The following is a 14303-nucleotide window of genomic DNA, read 5'->3' as shown; positions in this document are numbered from 1 at the left end:
TCATTTGTGAACATAAAAAACGTTGCAACTATCTATTGTTGGTAATAAAATCAGACTATCTTATATGTACAGGTATTGAATTTCGTAAATAGAAAGAAAACACAGCGAATGGAATTAGAAAAATATCGTGCAATGAAACCATCGAAATTCGAAAACCATTTTCTTCATCACGACGTCGACTTCTTTCGAAATTATACAGTATTATCTTAATGCAATAACCTGAAATGAAACAACAAGTTAGATTTTTTTAACCATACATCAGACCTTTTAGGTGTAACGTGTTAATTAATCATTCAATTTATCTAAAAATGCCACTCACGTGCCAACGATAAAATCATTCGTAACTTTCTGTAGCAATTTCGCTACTGCGGGCACCGTAGCGTCGCTCTCCACGAGTTCGTTTTCGGTATTCATATCGTAATGCAAATCATGGTTTCCATACCAAATACTTTTGGACGTTTCAGCACTTTCATTCTGAAATGTATCATTTCACATAATCGTAGGGATACTATTGCATTCAACAGTTAAATAATGATTGATTTTATTCAGTACTGTACTTACGACTATCGCAGCGAATTCCTCGCCGAAAATCATCGTGTACCATTTACCGCGGAAAGTAAAACGATAATAATTTCTTACAAACGAATTCACGTTTGCGAAAGGTTCGTGGTTTAAATCAAGGCGTAGACCATCCTTCACAGCTTTCAAAATGATAAATTTACACTGCAACGAATTGGAATGTAATTCCAAAACACCGGACAATTCGATTACATCATCACTAAACCTAGCCGGCATTTTAAACTTTTGGTCAATGAAATACTCAACACTGAAAGACTTCTCGACAAGTACTGGTGTTCCCAAGCACACAGAGTGCTCTTCTACTTTATTATTTTCCATATTTCAAGTTTTTACGATGAAAGTTCCATATAACATCAAACAAGTTTGATTTTGTTCAATTTAAATTATTGATTAGAAAAAATAATAATGATAAGATTGAAAAAATGGAAAGTAAACACAACGCACGCAGTGCGCACGCGTGGGGACTGGGATGGAATACTTATCGTCGTTCCTTGCCTTGTAGTTTGTTGTACAAAACAAAAACTTTAAGTTTAAAATAAATGAATGATGAATGAATGAAAATGTTGAGAAAATGCATAACAATTGAGGAGCTTGGTGACAAAGTTAGACAAACGCCACGGAGGGCGCATACGGAAAGGGACCTAACGACCAAAAAAAAAAAAGTTCTCCGAAATTGTTGTAGGAACCCTTTACAGAGTTCCTACAACAATTTCGGAGAACTTTTTTTTTTTTTTTTTTTTGGTCGTTAGGTCCCTTTCCGTATGCGCCCTCCGTGGCGTTTGTCTAACTTTGTCACCAAGCTCCTCAATTATACATTTTTTCAAGCAGAATTAAGTTTACACGAAATAATTTAAGAAAGAATCACATGAAGATAATTTTAAATTTATCTTAATTTTCATTTTTTAATTCGGTGCAGGAAGCAGGAATTGAAAAAAAAAATAACACCTGATAAAAAAAGCTGTCAGTAGGTGCTGCTCCCTCCGATGCGCACCTAAATACAAACTTCACATTTCTCGTTTTGCACCAGGCAATCCAAATCCAATCCGCCCGCCAAATCGCTCAAATCACTGTTTTCTTATCAATTAGACAATTACCACAAAGTTTTCATCAAAATTCAAAATTTTTTTCCATTTCGTAAAATTTATTTAATTAATTCGTTCATTAATAATTATCATTCTCTCGAATAAAACGACCGAAACCAGCGATGCACCCTTCACACCAACCATCTCATTCCTAGTACACCCGATTCACCTTCATCACTATGAATTCAGCCATCACCAAAGCGAAAAACATTCTATCAATTTTCCCAAAAGAAACCTTCAACTATTGCTTTTGCTATGGATCCGGCGTCTACAAACAGACAGGAAAAACTGGTAACCCCATGATCGATATGGTATTCGTCGTAAACAACTCGTTAGATTTTCACGAAAACAATCTAGCCAAACATTCGTGGCATTACTCAGCTCTCAAATACCTAGGACCAAGTACGGTAACAAAATTCCAAGAGCAATGGGGAGCCAAAATCTACTACAATACTCTAATCCACCATAACGAAGAAAACGTCACCTACAAATACGGAGTAATCTCACGAGATGATTTTGTTACCGATTTACTAGACTGGTGTTACCTTTACATGTCCGGCCGACTTCACAAACCGGTAGCAGTAATTCACGACTCTAAAGATAACGAATTAGTTACAGCTTTACGAATCAATCTATTCAGCGCTATTCACGCAGCTTTGCTCATTTTACCAGAAAACTTCTCGGAAATCGAGTTCTATCAAGCGATTGCCAATATCTCTTACTTGGGCGATTTCCGAATGTGGTTCGGAGAAGATAAGAATAAAATCAATAACATAGTTCTACCTCAAATCGAACATTTTAGAGAGCTGTACTCTACGGTGATATCATCGCTGCATGATTTCCTCTACATACCTGAAAATAATATCGGTAGAAATTGCCAGCAGAATATTAGCCCCGAAGCTCGTTGGCATCATTTGAATAATTTACCTCGGGTACCTCAAAAGGAATTAGTCAAGTATGTGAATAAATTAGGAGGATTGCGTCGTGATACCGAAGAAGTACTCCAGTCTATGTCTTACGATCCCGATATAGGAGAAATACTTCGTAGTTGCTTGAAAAGCACTGTTTTGAAATCTAGTTTGAGACAAAGTGTCAAAGGAATCGTTACAGCCGGTATCGTGAAATCAATTCGGTACAGTGGCAGAAAAGTATACAAATCGATAGTTTCGATGCATCATTGATCTACGTACGTAGTATTTTCGATCGTTTAATCGAAGAAGAAAACGAGGAAATGAGATATCCGGTATTAGAATGATCTAGTCTTGATTTCAATTCGAATGAGAGTAATTGGCAAAGTGTGTTTAACGTTGATAAAGTTTGTTACTTGTAATTTGACGTTACGTTACAATGTTATTTGATAATGATTTACTACTCTGTAGTTGATTCGTGTTTTGTGAACATCGATAATGGATAGATTTTATATGACTTTTTTCATATTCAAGACGTTAGATAATTTATTCGATGGTTTTTCTATATAAAATGTAATGAATACCGAATGATCTGATGTATTTTAGTTTGAAATATACGTTGAATTGGAAAGTATAATGTGATCGTCTACGTAGTGTAAATATTTATTTCAACTCTCAACTAATTTTTTCTCGATAATAGTGATTAAAATAATTTGCAAATGGCATTTCTGAGATTTCGAACAGAATTTTACACCTTCAACTTCAAATAAGAGCACTAGTATCAATGTTAAAACATCATTAGAATATCCCAAATTTGCACTCGGTAGTCGGTGGATCTTATTCTATCATCTATCATCTCGAAGGTGGAGAAGATACAAGTGTGGTATTAATTCATTCGATGGTTGTTTTGATTTTGAATTTTTTCAATCTTCATAATCATCTACATAGTTCTTGACTTTGAATTTTTTTCAAGAAGTAGATATTACTCGAGTATTCGTTCGTTTTCTTGAGTGTTTTGAAATTCAGAGTTCCAAAAACTCTGAAATTTTACATCTTTTTTTTTCTAATCAAACAACTAGATTAATGACTGTTAGTTTTTGTTCATTTGTGATTTGTTAATAAATTTTAAAATGTCAAGTTTTCAACTTTGAAGATTAAAAAAATTCCAAACTCTGAATTTTTTACTTTTTTTTTTTTTTTTTTTTTTTTTTTTTAAATAAACTAGGTAATTGTACTAATAATTATTTGTTTTCGTTCTTTGTGAATGAATTTTAAAATGTCAAGTTTTAAACTTTGAAGATTAAAAAATTCATGAATTGAAAATGACTCAAAAAATATTTCATTATTTAAAAAAAAAAAAAAAAAAAAAAACGAATAAGAATCCAAGTTTTTGAATTATATGTATAATATATTATACAGAAGTATTCGAAAATTCAAAACAACCATCGAACACGTATTTTTCAATTGCACTCAGTGAAATATTTCAGTTTCAGTTTAATTCCAAATATTTTCCCATCAAATTTGTAATTTTGAGTAGGAAAATTAAAACGAAAATATTGTACATTTTAGTAGTTTCAACTTCGTTCCTCAAAATGGTAAAGATATGCAACCCAAACGACTCACGAAGCATCCCTGAGATGGTTTTCGATACGGAGAATTCATTTCCAATATTGATAACGTCCCAAAGACCCCAAAGTTCAAATTAATATCTTCTCAAGTCCTTTATACAATATTTATACTTTTAAAATACTTCTACGCCTTTCACCTACCTTTTCAGCTCTTATAAACCGAACTATGTATTTTTAAAATAGGTCTTTCTTCTTTCTCCTCATCTTTTTTCTTCTTTATAATATGCCAATGTTCGATTACAAAACAGCTTTAATCTGAAACAAAAAAAAAAAAAAATACACAAATTATCAATTTGCCAATCAGCAATATTTCAACAAGTTATGAATAAAACATGAACCGTTCTTCGGTTTAATAATTTATGACGAAAGATTTCTTTTTTACAATACTTATAAAAGGCGTATCGTGGCATTTAAAAAGCTTCATCACTCTTCAGTCGGAAAACTTTTTCACCATTGTTTGGTATTCGCTGTTTACAGCCGATTAATCGAGTAAAATTAACATGGAAAATGGGGAAATAATTTATGAATATAAGAGAGACATTTTAGTAGGTATTACGGGTACTGGTATTTTTAAACACGGTATCGTATACTTGGTTCTATGTATTAGTAGGTATTTCGATTGAAAGGATTTTTAAAGTATTTTTTTGAAAGTAAAAAAATTAATATAGCTGAGGAGTCGAGAACAGTTCATGAATACAGGAGAATAATTATAATGAAATCAAGTAATTAAAAGTCAGATTTGGGATCTAAAAGTCTCTTTCGATGTTACTAAAATTGCAGGGATTATTAGCGAATTTTTTTCAAAGTTTTTGAAAATTTCACTCGATGTCAAGAATTTATCGCAATTTTTCCAAATTCTTGAAATTAAGATTCCATATTTTTTAAGCGAATTTTTGAAGAAAAAAAATTCCAGCATTTAAAAGTCTTTCTTGATATTTAATTTTTTTTTCAATACAAGAAATTTTGATTTCTTTCAATTTGTACTTTGAAGTCGTTGAATTTGAATATCGATGCCCAGTGTCTCTCTCTAGCTCACTCATTGACTTATTAAAAATAAATCTCTAAGAATCCTTTGAAATTAAATGCCATCATTTGAAGCAGGATCTCCTCTCCCAACTCTGTATAAAGAGTTTCGCCGAACGTCAAACGTTCATCGTAACAACATCATAACACAAACATACCGATCTGAAACTGCTACTTGGTATAGTTGGTACATGTGTTTGTGAACTCGCTACTCGTATTGTATTATACGCGTATTTGGTTTAAGGACTCACGCTTGGACACACATGTAACGAATTTAGCGGCCTAAATAGCGAAAGATGTGTTTCTTAAATTGGCCACCCGTGTACGCGAATAATAATACTTATTATACCTAAAGAGTTTCAGATATTTATAGATATAGGTAGAGGTACCTAAAATGCACCTATAGTTACCTATATACCACCTACTACTTGTGCTGTTGTACCTCTACCCCTTTCCCTTTTATCTACCTATACCTGTTTAAATATACGCACGGTGGATCCTTTTTAATACTAAGGAGATCTTACGATGGCTTTTTTGACAAATCGTTTACAATAATTAGGTCTTTTTAAAGAAAACGCACTGATAGGGTTGTTATTGTCGGTATCCTTTAAGTGTTCTTCTGCGTGGCCTTTGATGTGGTGCAGCGAGCCGACAAGCATGCAGTTTTCGTCCTTCGTCCTTCATCGCATAGATACCTATACTCGTAGTGGTGGGTGAGCATTTATCTGCTGAGATGGACTGGTGTATGAAGAGGTAGAAAAGATGCTGATTCCGGGGAATTAAATTTTATCATTGCAGTTATGATTCGTATTTTTACAACCATTTTTTATTCAATTTCTGCAATACTTTACTGATTTATTTTTTTTTTCATCATTTACTGTCATCTTAATGCTTAAGTATTTGGTATTTCAAAATCACTTTGGGAGAATTCTAACGATGTTTTCTGCAATTTTCATCAACTGTTAAGTAAACTTTGTCAAATTTTGCAACAATTCATAAATTTTTGGAGATTTGTAATTATTTCGTTTTTTTTTTTTTTTTTGGATTTCATTATTATTTTGAGATGCTTTCAATATGTACTTTGTATACAATTTTCATCAAAAATTTACTAAAACTGTAATATGTTATCAATTTTTGGTAATTTACCATTTTTTAATGCTTTTCTTGTGTTTCTATAATATCTTTTTTTATTTTAAACTTTTTTCACTACGACTTTTGTCAAATTCCGCTGAAAATCTTCCTTATTTTTTATTTTCTGATTTTTATTGATTTTCTAGGTTTTTTTTCATGTTTTGTATCATTTTACACGATTTTAACAATTTTTCGAGTCAAAAAACCTGTATTATTTTCTGTTTTGATCGATTTTAATGCTTTTTATCATGTTACAAGATCATTTTTCAGGTTTCAAACACTTTTTTACACAAAGTTCTTCTAAGTTCTATTGGAAATTCCGTTTGGTACTTTTCATAGATTTCAATTTGGTTTCTGAATTTTTACCAAAATTTCATATGTTTTTTACACTTCTTTCGTGCAATGTTTACTTTTTGTTTTACAGAAATTCAATAACTTTTTGGAGATTTTCATCGATTTTAATGAAGTTTTTCGAGTTTATACGTCATACGTACTCTAAACATAATTTCAACATATTTTCATGCAATTTTGAGAAATTTTACTAACATTTTGTGTTATTTGGAAATTTTAAAAATGATTCTTTGGTGTTTTTTTGTTTTTTTTTTGGTGTTTTTATATCAGTTTATATATTTTTAACACTTTTTCACGCAAGTTTTGTTAAATCCAATGGAATTTTCATTTTTTTCTTGATTTCTTTTGATAACAAATTTTTTTTCTTTTTTTTCAGATCATTTTTCGTATTTGAAACACCTCTTCATGCAATTTTTGTAAAGTTTTACTGATGTTTCATCATTTTGTGGTTTTTTTTCATTAGTTTTAACGTTTTTATACTCACATGCGATTTTGGTAAAATTTTACAAAAATTTCATCTTTTAATTTATTTTGAATTTTTTTTTGAGTTTTTTAATAATTTAATCCAATTTTACCACCTTTATATGCAATTAGTGCCCTACCGTAAATTTTGAAAAGTTTAATTTTTTTTCTTCATGTTTGCATTGATTTTTATGTTCTTTTTGTTCGATTTTTCACATCATTTTAACCTGTTTTGAACACTTTTTCATGGAATTTTTGCCAAACTTCGAAACTTTTCTTGATTTTTACTCGTAGTGCTGTTTTCATGTAATTTTTCATATTTTTCAAGAGTTTTTTGCTAAATTGTTTCAAATTTCACTAAACTTTTTTAAAATTATTTTTCAAAACATTTTATTTTTTATATTCATACAAATAGTTTTTTTTTCAAACAATATTTTATCTAACATTTCAGAACTGAGGCAAAATTAAATATTTGACATCATGTCAAATATTTGAAAATTTAGAAAAAATCAATAACTTCTAACATTTTGATATCATTGTCAGCTAAACTATTACAAACACGAGGAAAAAAATTATAATACACAATAATAACCGAAATTTTGACTGCCCAAGTTAATTTTTCGATTTTATGCAAATTTTTGAGAATTCAAATTTGACTAAGTCAGGCGATTCATTTTTCTTTTTTTGTTTTTAAATTGAAAACTTATTAAGACAAAATGCTGAAAATTAGTCCTAAAACTTATATCACCCCCTCGAATCCAAATTTTACCATTTTAGAGCCATTCCGGAGTCTCGAACGCAATTTTAGATTTCTTCAAAATTTTGAATTGGGTCCAGAATGGCTAGAAACGGCGAAATTCGAATTCAGAGGATTGGTTTTAGTCTAGAAACAGCTTGATTCTTGCAAATTTCAAACATTTTCTTGCAAACAGGAAATTTGTGATTTTTGAACATTTTTTTTTTTTTTGGTAATTTAATTATCAAGAAAAATTTTTGAACGCTGGAAAAAATGGAGTCCTAATTTTAAGAACTTGGAAATAATAGCAATAAATTCTTGACATCGTCGTGTAAAATTTTAAAAACTTTAAATAATATAGCATCGAAAGAGACAAGGTTGGCTTTTGATAACTTGTAAAAAATTCAACGAATTGACATGTCAAACTTTCAAAATTGATTTTTTGATATTTTGTCAGACTTTTGAAAACTTTAAATAATTAAAATCAAGAGTGAAGAAAAAAACATACCCATGATTAAAAACTTTCCTTGCGGAGGAGACTTTACACCCCCGGCCCTCGACAATCAATGTTGCCAACTATCAAGTTTTTAGTCATTATTGCCGGTTTAAAATAAATCCAGAAAAATAGTAAAAAACTTATACATTTTTTTTTGGATTTTTGAATTTGGCAATAATATGACCAGGGATGAGTTAAATTTTTTCCAAGCCAAAAGTTTCATTTTTTTTTTTGGCCTTTTCAAAGGCTTTTTTGCAGAATTGAATTTTCCAAATTCAGAAGAAACAAAAAAATGAAAAAAAATTCATTCAATTTTATTTTAATGTGATTTAATGAAATGAAAAAAAATTCTAGCAATGAATAAGTAAAAAAAAAAATTTCTCCACTATCACTAATTATGAAATTAATGTATGTACCTTGATCTAATTGTTAATTCTCTTTTTTTGTAAATTGATGGTGTATCAGCTAAAAGTTTAAAGTCAAAAGCTTAAAGCCAAAAGTTTAAAGCTAAAGCTTAATGAAATATAGCTGAAAGCTGTTAAATTGAAAATATAAGGGAAAGCCTTTGGAAGCCGAAAGTTTGGCTAAAGCAAGCCTTAAAAATCAAAATAGCCGAAAGCTAAATCCAAAAGTTTCAATTTTGAAATTTCAAGCTAAAAGCCAAAAGCTGAAGTTTCATTTTAAGGCTTTTCATCCCTGAATATGACCAAAAAATCGACACCACTGATCGTGACGAAATAAATGTATTTGAGAATAAAATTATTTTCAAAACACAAATTCACCTTAAAATGAACAATTTGCAAATTTTCAATTAAGGGGCTTCATGGAAAAGGGGCCTTAGTCAATTTTTAACTTTTTCTACAAGCAAACATTTTCCAATTTTTTTTTTTTTTTTCATGGAAGAACACTTCAATATCAGTGAATATAGTGAAATAATTTTTCTTTTGAATTTTCATACATTCAAAATTGTAAAATAATAAAAAAAAATGACTAAGGCCTCTTTTCCATGAAACCCCTCAATTGCACAGTAAAAACCTAAAAATTTTATGGTAATGTCTAGATCGATGCAGAATCTCAAATAAGTACTATGTATTTTCTGGAACTGAGCCATCCCTGTCTGTCCCTCCCTCCCTCCCTCCCACCCTCCCTCCCAAAAAAGGTAAATTAGGGGCTACAGAGAAAAATTTTAATTGCACAGTAGAACCCCAAAAATGGTCTTGGATTCCGGTGACAATGTCCAAATTGACGCAGAATCTCAAATACTATTTTCTGGAACTGTACCATCCTCCCTCCTCCCCAAAAAAGGGGCATTTGTAGGCCAACGAGAAAAAACCACGATTTCTTCAAAAATTCCATCTTTTTGAGTACCCAAAGGTGAATCAGTCACCGAGATTCACCAGAAGTCACCAGGTTTCAAAATCGCTCAAATAAGGCCACTTCTTTCACCAAAAAGTCACCAGGGTATGAAATATGACTTTTCAACGTTCTGGTGAATCAGTCACCAAGATTCGCCAGAAGTCAAATTGGTAAAGAAAATATGTTTTTCATACTGTTCAAAAATATCGAAATTTAACTACAAGTACATACAAAAAGTAATTGAACTTTTTCAAGCTCAAAGCATCAGTTTTGTCCTTCCAAACTAGTCGGAAAGATGTATGTACTTAATTGAGAAAATATCACATTTATAAATCGATTTATTCAAAAAAAATTGATGCCTAATGGCTAATAATTATGAAACACAGATGAAATTTTTTGAAATATCGCTAAAACTTTCGAAAAAGTGTCGAATAATTGTTTTAATTGACTTGAAAATTATAATAAATATGATCAATAGAGTGCGGATTTTTATTTTTTGCATATTTTGATATGTACGAGATAATTGCGCATATCGAATTGATCTTTGTGATTCGGAACATTTTGAGTAAAATGAGCCCAATTTGATTGTGCATATTTTGCATATTTTGGCTGTAAATGCATAAAACGTCATAATTCTAGCATTAAATGTGCATAAAACGACATATTTTGGCCATTTTCAGCATATTTCAAAAATTTTGACCAAAATTTTCATTTTCCAAGTTTTTTTTTAAAATCAAAATGGCTGCCAAAACAAAAAAAAATGAAAATAAAAATTTTTTACAACAGATTTTGTGATTTTTCAATTTATGACGATTTTCAATTCATGCTGTTTGTATTTTTTTCCTTTTTTTGTGTGTTTTATAGAATTTAATTGGAAAATAACAAAAAATGAGTCCTACTATTGTACTCAGATTGAAAAATGCTTTCCAACAACACCCATCTCAATTGTGCATATTTTGCATTTTTCAGCATTTAAATGCATAAAAATGACATATTTCAGGCTTTTAGAAAGCATAAATTATGTGCATAATTTGAGATTTTTTGTGCATAAAAATCCGCACTCTAATGATCAAATTTCAGGGAAACCATGATTAAAAAGTTGATACGTATAATATCAGAAAAAAATTATTCAAGTGCATGGCAGAAAAATATATACTTATTTAAAAAATTGGCAAACGCCCATAAGAGGAAAATGGTTGGATCTGATCAGATTTACTTAGATATGGTCAGATTCAATCAGGTTTCCTCGATTGGATCTGATCAGGTTTGAACAGAGAATCCAATCAAAACTTTGATCTGATTTTTGGCCAGATTTTCGAGGAATGTTCGGATTTGGTCAGATCGAATCAAATCCAGTACAAGGTTATAAAATTGTCAAAAAAAAAAAAAAAATTATCAAACACTGGGATCTAGCAAAAGTCATTATTTTCAAAACTACCCCATGAATAAAAAAAAAATCACCGAAAATGATAAAAAATCGATGGAAATCCAATGAACTTTCCTCAAAATTGTTTAAACGATGAAAAATGCCAACAACAAAAAAATCATTCATCACAGTTCAATAAAAATGATTAAAAAGTGAGCAAAAATTAATACTTAAATTGTCAAAAAATGAAACTTTCATTTGAAAAATCTTGCATCAAGTGCTCAAAATATTGAATAAAAAAAATCAATAATTTCTTCCAAAATTCAACACATGGGTATATTGCAAAAAATTTTTGAAATTGATAATTGAAAAATTTAGTGAAATTCTGCAAAAATTGTCTTAAAATGTTGAAAAAATGTAATACTGTAGGTAAAATACATATATCGTCAAAATCCGAAACAATTTCCATCGTTTAGGATTTTTTCTTGTTATGTGGATAGGTACTCATTCATTTTAAAAGATTCAAGAGCACACATGTGACATTAGCAATTAGGTTGTCCATGTTTTCTCTGTGTACTCGTGTCATATAATGTATGTACATTATATTCATCTAATTGTAAATATAAAAGTTTATTAAACATGATCCATAAATAAAAATAACAATACTTCAACATACACCAGTACAAATATAAGCCACTTGAATATTGCAGTGGTATGATATCTCTGTGTGTGTGTCTGTGTATTCCCATAGATATATCCATGTACTATTACACAATGTGCCCATGTGTACGATTTGTACTCGTATGAGTCGAATAAGAAGTGAGAACCTAACTACACACTAACTACCTACCTATTTTATTTATGTCGCGACGGTTTAATAATTTAACGAGATGACAGCGAGAATTAAAGAGTTACACAGTTAACGTAGCGCACATTTAGACGGCTTAAAACAATATTTTTAAAAAGTAAGTGACACTATGCGATGATATGGTACTGCTATAGTGTTGTAAAATTGGCAAAATACTCATCCTACGATATGTACTTACATATACACTGGTCATGAGTAATTGCTGTACATCCACGCACACACACACGTACATATATCAGGGCCTAATAAGTTTCCTTTCCTGTTACGATATGTGCACATACCTCTAATCCTAAAGGTTTAGTTTGTAATCCGTCCTTTTGGTTGTTTTCATAGTCGACGTCAAAACTCAAAAGAGACGATCACGATCACTATAGCGTGGCAAAAGTCGGCACACTTTTTAAGTCTATGCGTAATACAGGAACTGTGAGGTAGCTACTCGTACCTCATCATTTCCATAAGAATGTTAAGCTCTGCTCACATCAAATGGGATGAAGACGAAAACGAAGGGAAGCAGGAGCAAATCCACCTACACGAGACAAACGTAAAATATATCATCGGGCGGTGTAAAAACAACTCGTGTTTACATACGCAAGATAAATAACGCGAAAAACAACACCGAATTAAAACAGGAAGGAGGAAACGTGAAATTTTCAAAATATAGCGTCAGCCGAGCGCAGCATCGAGTAGCCCAGACCGATGCGATGCCGAAGCCCTAACAATCTAAGTAAATATTTTGGATGAGAGTAGTTACGTGCGGGTCCCGTATTACGATTACGTTACGATTACAGTATTTAGCATTTTTCTACGTGTATATCGACACAGCTGTGTAAGCAGCTAATGCTACTATAAGCACATTTTTATGTACTAATTTGTCTATTTCCACCTCTCGCTTTCTTTATTATTTTTTTTCTTCTTTTCTTTGCTGGATGGTGTTTTTCTTCTCGAGACCGTTTTCTTTACGCCTTCTTTGGGATGGGTTGTCAGTGCCGACTCGAAGGTCTGCTGTTTCCTGTTCGAGTTTGAATAATTAGGCTTAGGTTGAGTGTTGGGGCAGAAGGGTGGATATACGTCTCAAAGTTGCGAAATCAATGTTCTGGGTTTTGAGACAAGGGCATTAGGATGCATCGCGAATAGAAAATTTCAGTGGATTTTGACCAATTTTTAGTGGAGACTTTCATTTTGAGTTGAAAATCATCCAGAAAAAAAGTTTATCATTGGAAGTACCTTAGGAGGGGAAATTTGGGTCAGTGGCGCCCACGTAGGTATTGCGCTATTGCGGCTGCAATAGGGGCCCTTGCAATGCTGGGGCCCCCAGTAGAATTTGAGGTCCCTCAAGTTAAAGTTTGGTGGACAAAACATCTATTTAGAGCAAACAAAAGGAAATAACCACAACACAATGAGTGTGTACAGTACCATAATTAATGCAACAATACAACATGATTCATATGTATACATACGTGGTACATATTTTATTTGTTGAGGACGTTGAAAAGTCATATTACATACCCTGGTGACTTTTTGGTGAAAGAAGTGGCCTTATTTGAGCGATTTTAAAAACTTAGTGACTTCGGGTGAATCTTGGTGAGTGATTCACAAAAAGTCACCAGAATTCACCAGAATGTTAAAAGGTCATATTTTATACCCTGGTGACTTTTTGGTGAAAGAAGTGGCCTTATTTGAGCGATTTCGAAAACCTGGTGACTTCTGGTGAATCTCGATGACTGATTCCCAAAATTCACCAGAATTAACCAGAATTCACCAGAACGTTGAAAAGTCATATTTCATACCCTGGTGACTTTTTGGTGAAAGAAGTGGCCTTATTTGAGCGATTTCGAAAACCTGGTGACTTCTGGTGAATCTCGATGACTGATTCACAAAATTCACCAGAATTAACCAGAATTCACCAGTACGTTGAAAAGTCATTTTTCATACCCTGGTCACTTTTTGGTGAAAGAAGTGGCCTTATTTGAGCGATTTTGAAAACCTGGTGACTTCTGGTGAATCTCGGTGACTGATTCACCAGAATTCACCAGTACGTTGAAAAATCATATTTCATACCCTGGTCACTTTTTGGTGAAAGAAGTAGCCTTATTTGAGCGATTTTGAAAACCTGGTGACTTCTGGTTAATCTTGGTGACTGATTCACCAAAATTGACCAGAATTCACCAGAACGTTGAAAAGTCATGTTTCATACACTGGTGAATTTGTGGTGAATGAAGTGCCCTTATTTGAGCGATTTTGAAAACCTGGTGACTTCTGGTGAATCTTGGTGACTGATTCACCAGGAGTCACCAGAATTCACCCGAACGTTGAAAAG

The 14303-nt window shown here is 31.9% G+C and overlaps 3 protein-coding genes across 3 annotated transcripts in view; 1 reads left to right on the top strand and 2 right to left on the bottom strand.

Moving 5' to 3' along the window:
- Positions 1–1009, bottom strand: LOC135844280 (uncharacterized). The gene is made up of 3 exons (XM_065362434.1): positions 562–1009; positions 320–474; positions 1–219 (listed from the first exon to the last, which is right to left on the bottom strand). The coding sequence occupies exons 1-3, from the start codon at positions 895–897 to the stop codon at positions 207–209; spliced, it is 504 nt and encodes a 167-aa protein (XP_065218506.1). The 5' UTR covers positions 898–1009; the 3' UTR covers positions 1–206.
- A 639-nt stretch (positions 1010–1648) lies between these two features.
- LOC135843107 (phosphatidate cytidylyltransferase, mitochondrial) lies at positions 1649–3206 on the top strand. The gene has a single exon (XM_065360856.1). The coding sequence runs from the start codon at positions 1841–1843 to the stop codon at positions 2840–2842; it is 1002 nt and encodes a 333-aa protein (XP_065216928.1). The 5' UTR covers positions 1649–1840; the 3' UTR covers positions 2843–3206.
- Positions 3207–4308: 1102 nt separating this feature from the next.
- LOC135843106 (zinc-regulated GTPase metalloprotein activator 1-like) overlaps positions 4309–14303 on the bottom strand; it is a 150654-nt gene continuing 140659 nt past the window's right edge. Inside the window, exon 15 of the transcript XR_010558243.1 lies at positions 4309–4452. The gene's annotated coding sequence lies outside the window, so the exon portion shown is untranslated. The remainder of the gene's footprint in view (positions 4453–14303) is intronic.

This window comes from Planococcus citri, chromosome 4, assembly GCF_950023065.1.
Source record: "Planococcus citri chromosome 4, ihPlaCitr1.1, whole genome shotgun sequence".
In the NCBI taxonomy this organism is placed as follows: domain Eukaryota; kingdom Metazoa; phylum Arthropoda; class Insecta; order Hemiptera; family Pseudococcidae; genus Planococcus; species Planococcus citri.
This window is presented reverse-complemented; position numbering and strand designations above follow the sequence as displayed.

Bases quoted from the DNA above. Each gene is read 5' to 3' on its own strand.
- LOC135844280 (XM_065362434.1), bottom strand. From the start codon at position 897: ATGGAAAATAATAAAGTAGAAGAGCACTCTGTGTGCTTGGGAACACCA. The intron at 475-561 runs GTAAGTACAGTA...GATACATTTCAG, and splicing joins AGGAATTCGCTGCGATAGTC to AATGAAAGTGCTGAAACGTC.
- LOC135843107 (XM_065360856.1), top strand. From the start codon at position 1,841: ATGAATTCAGCCATCACCAAAGCGAAAAACATTCTATCAATTTTCCCA.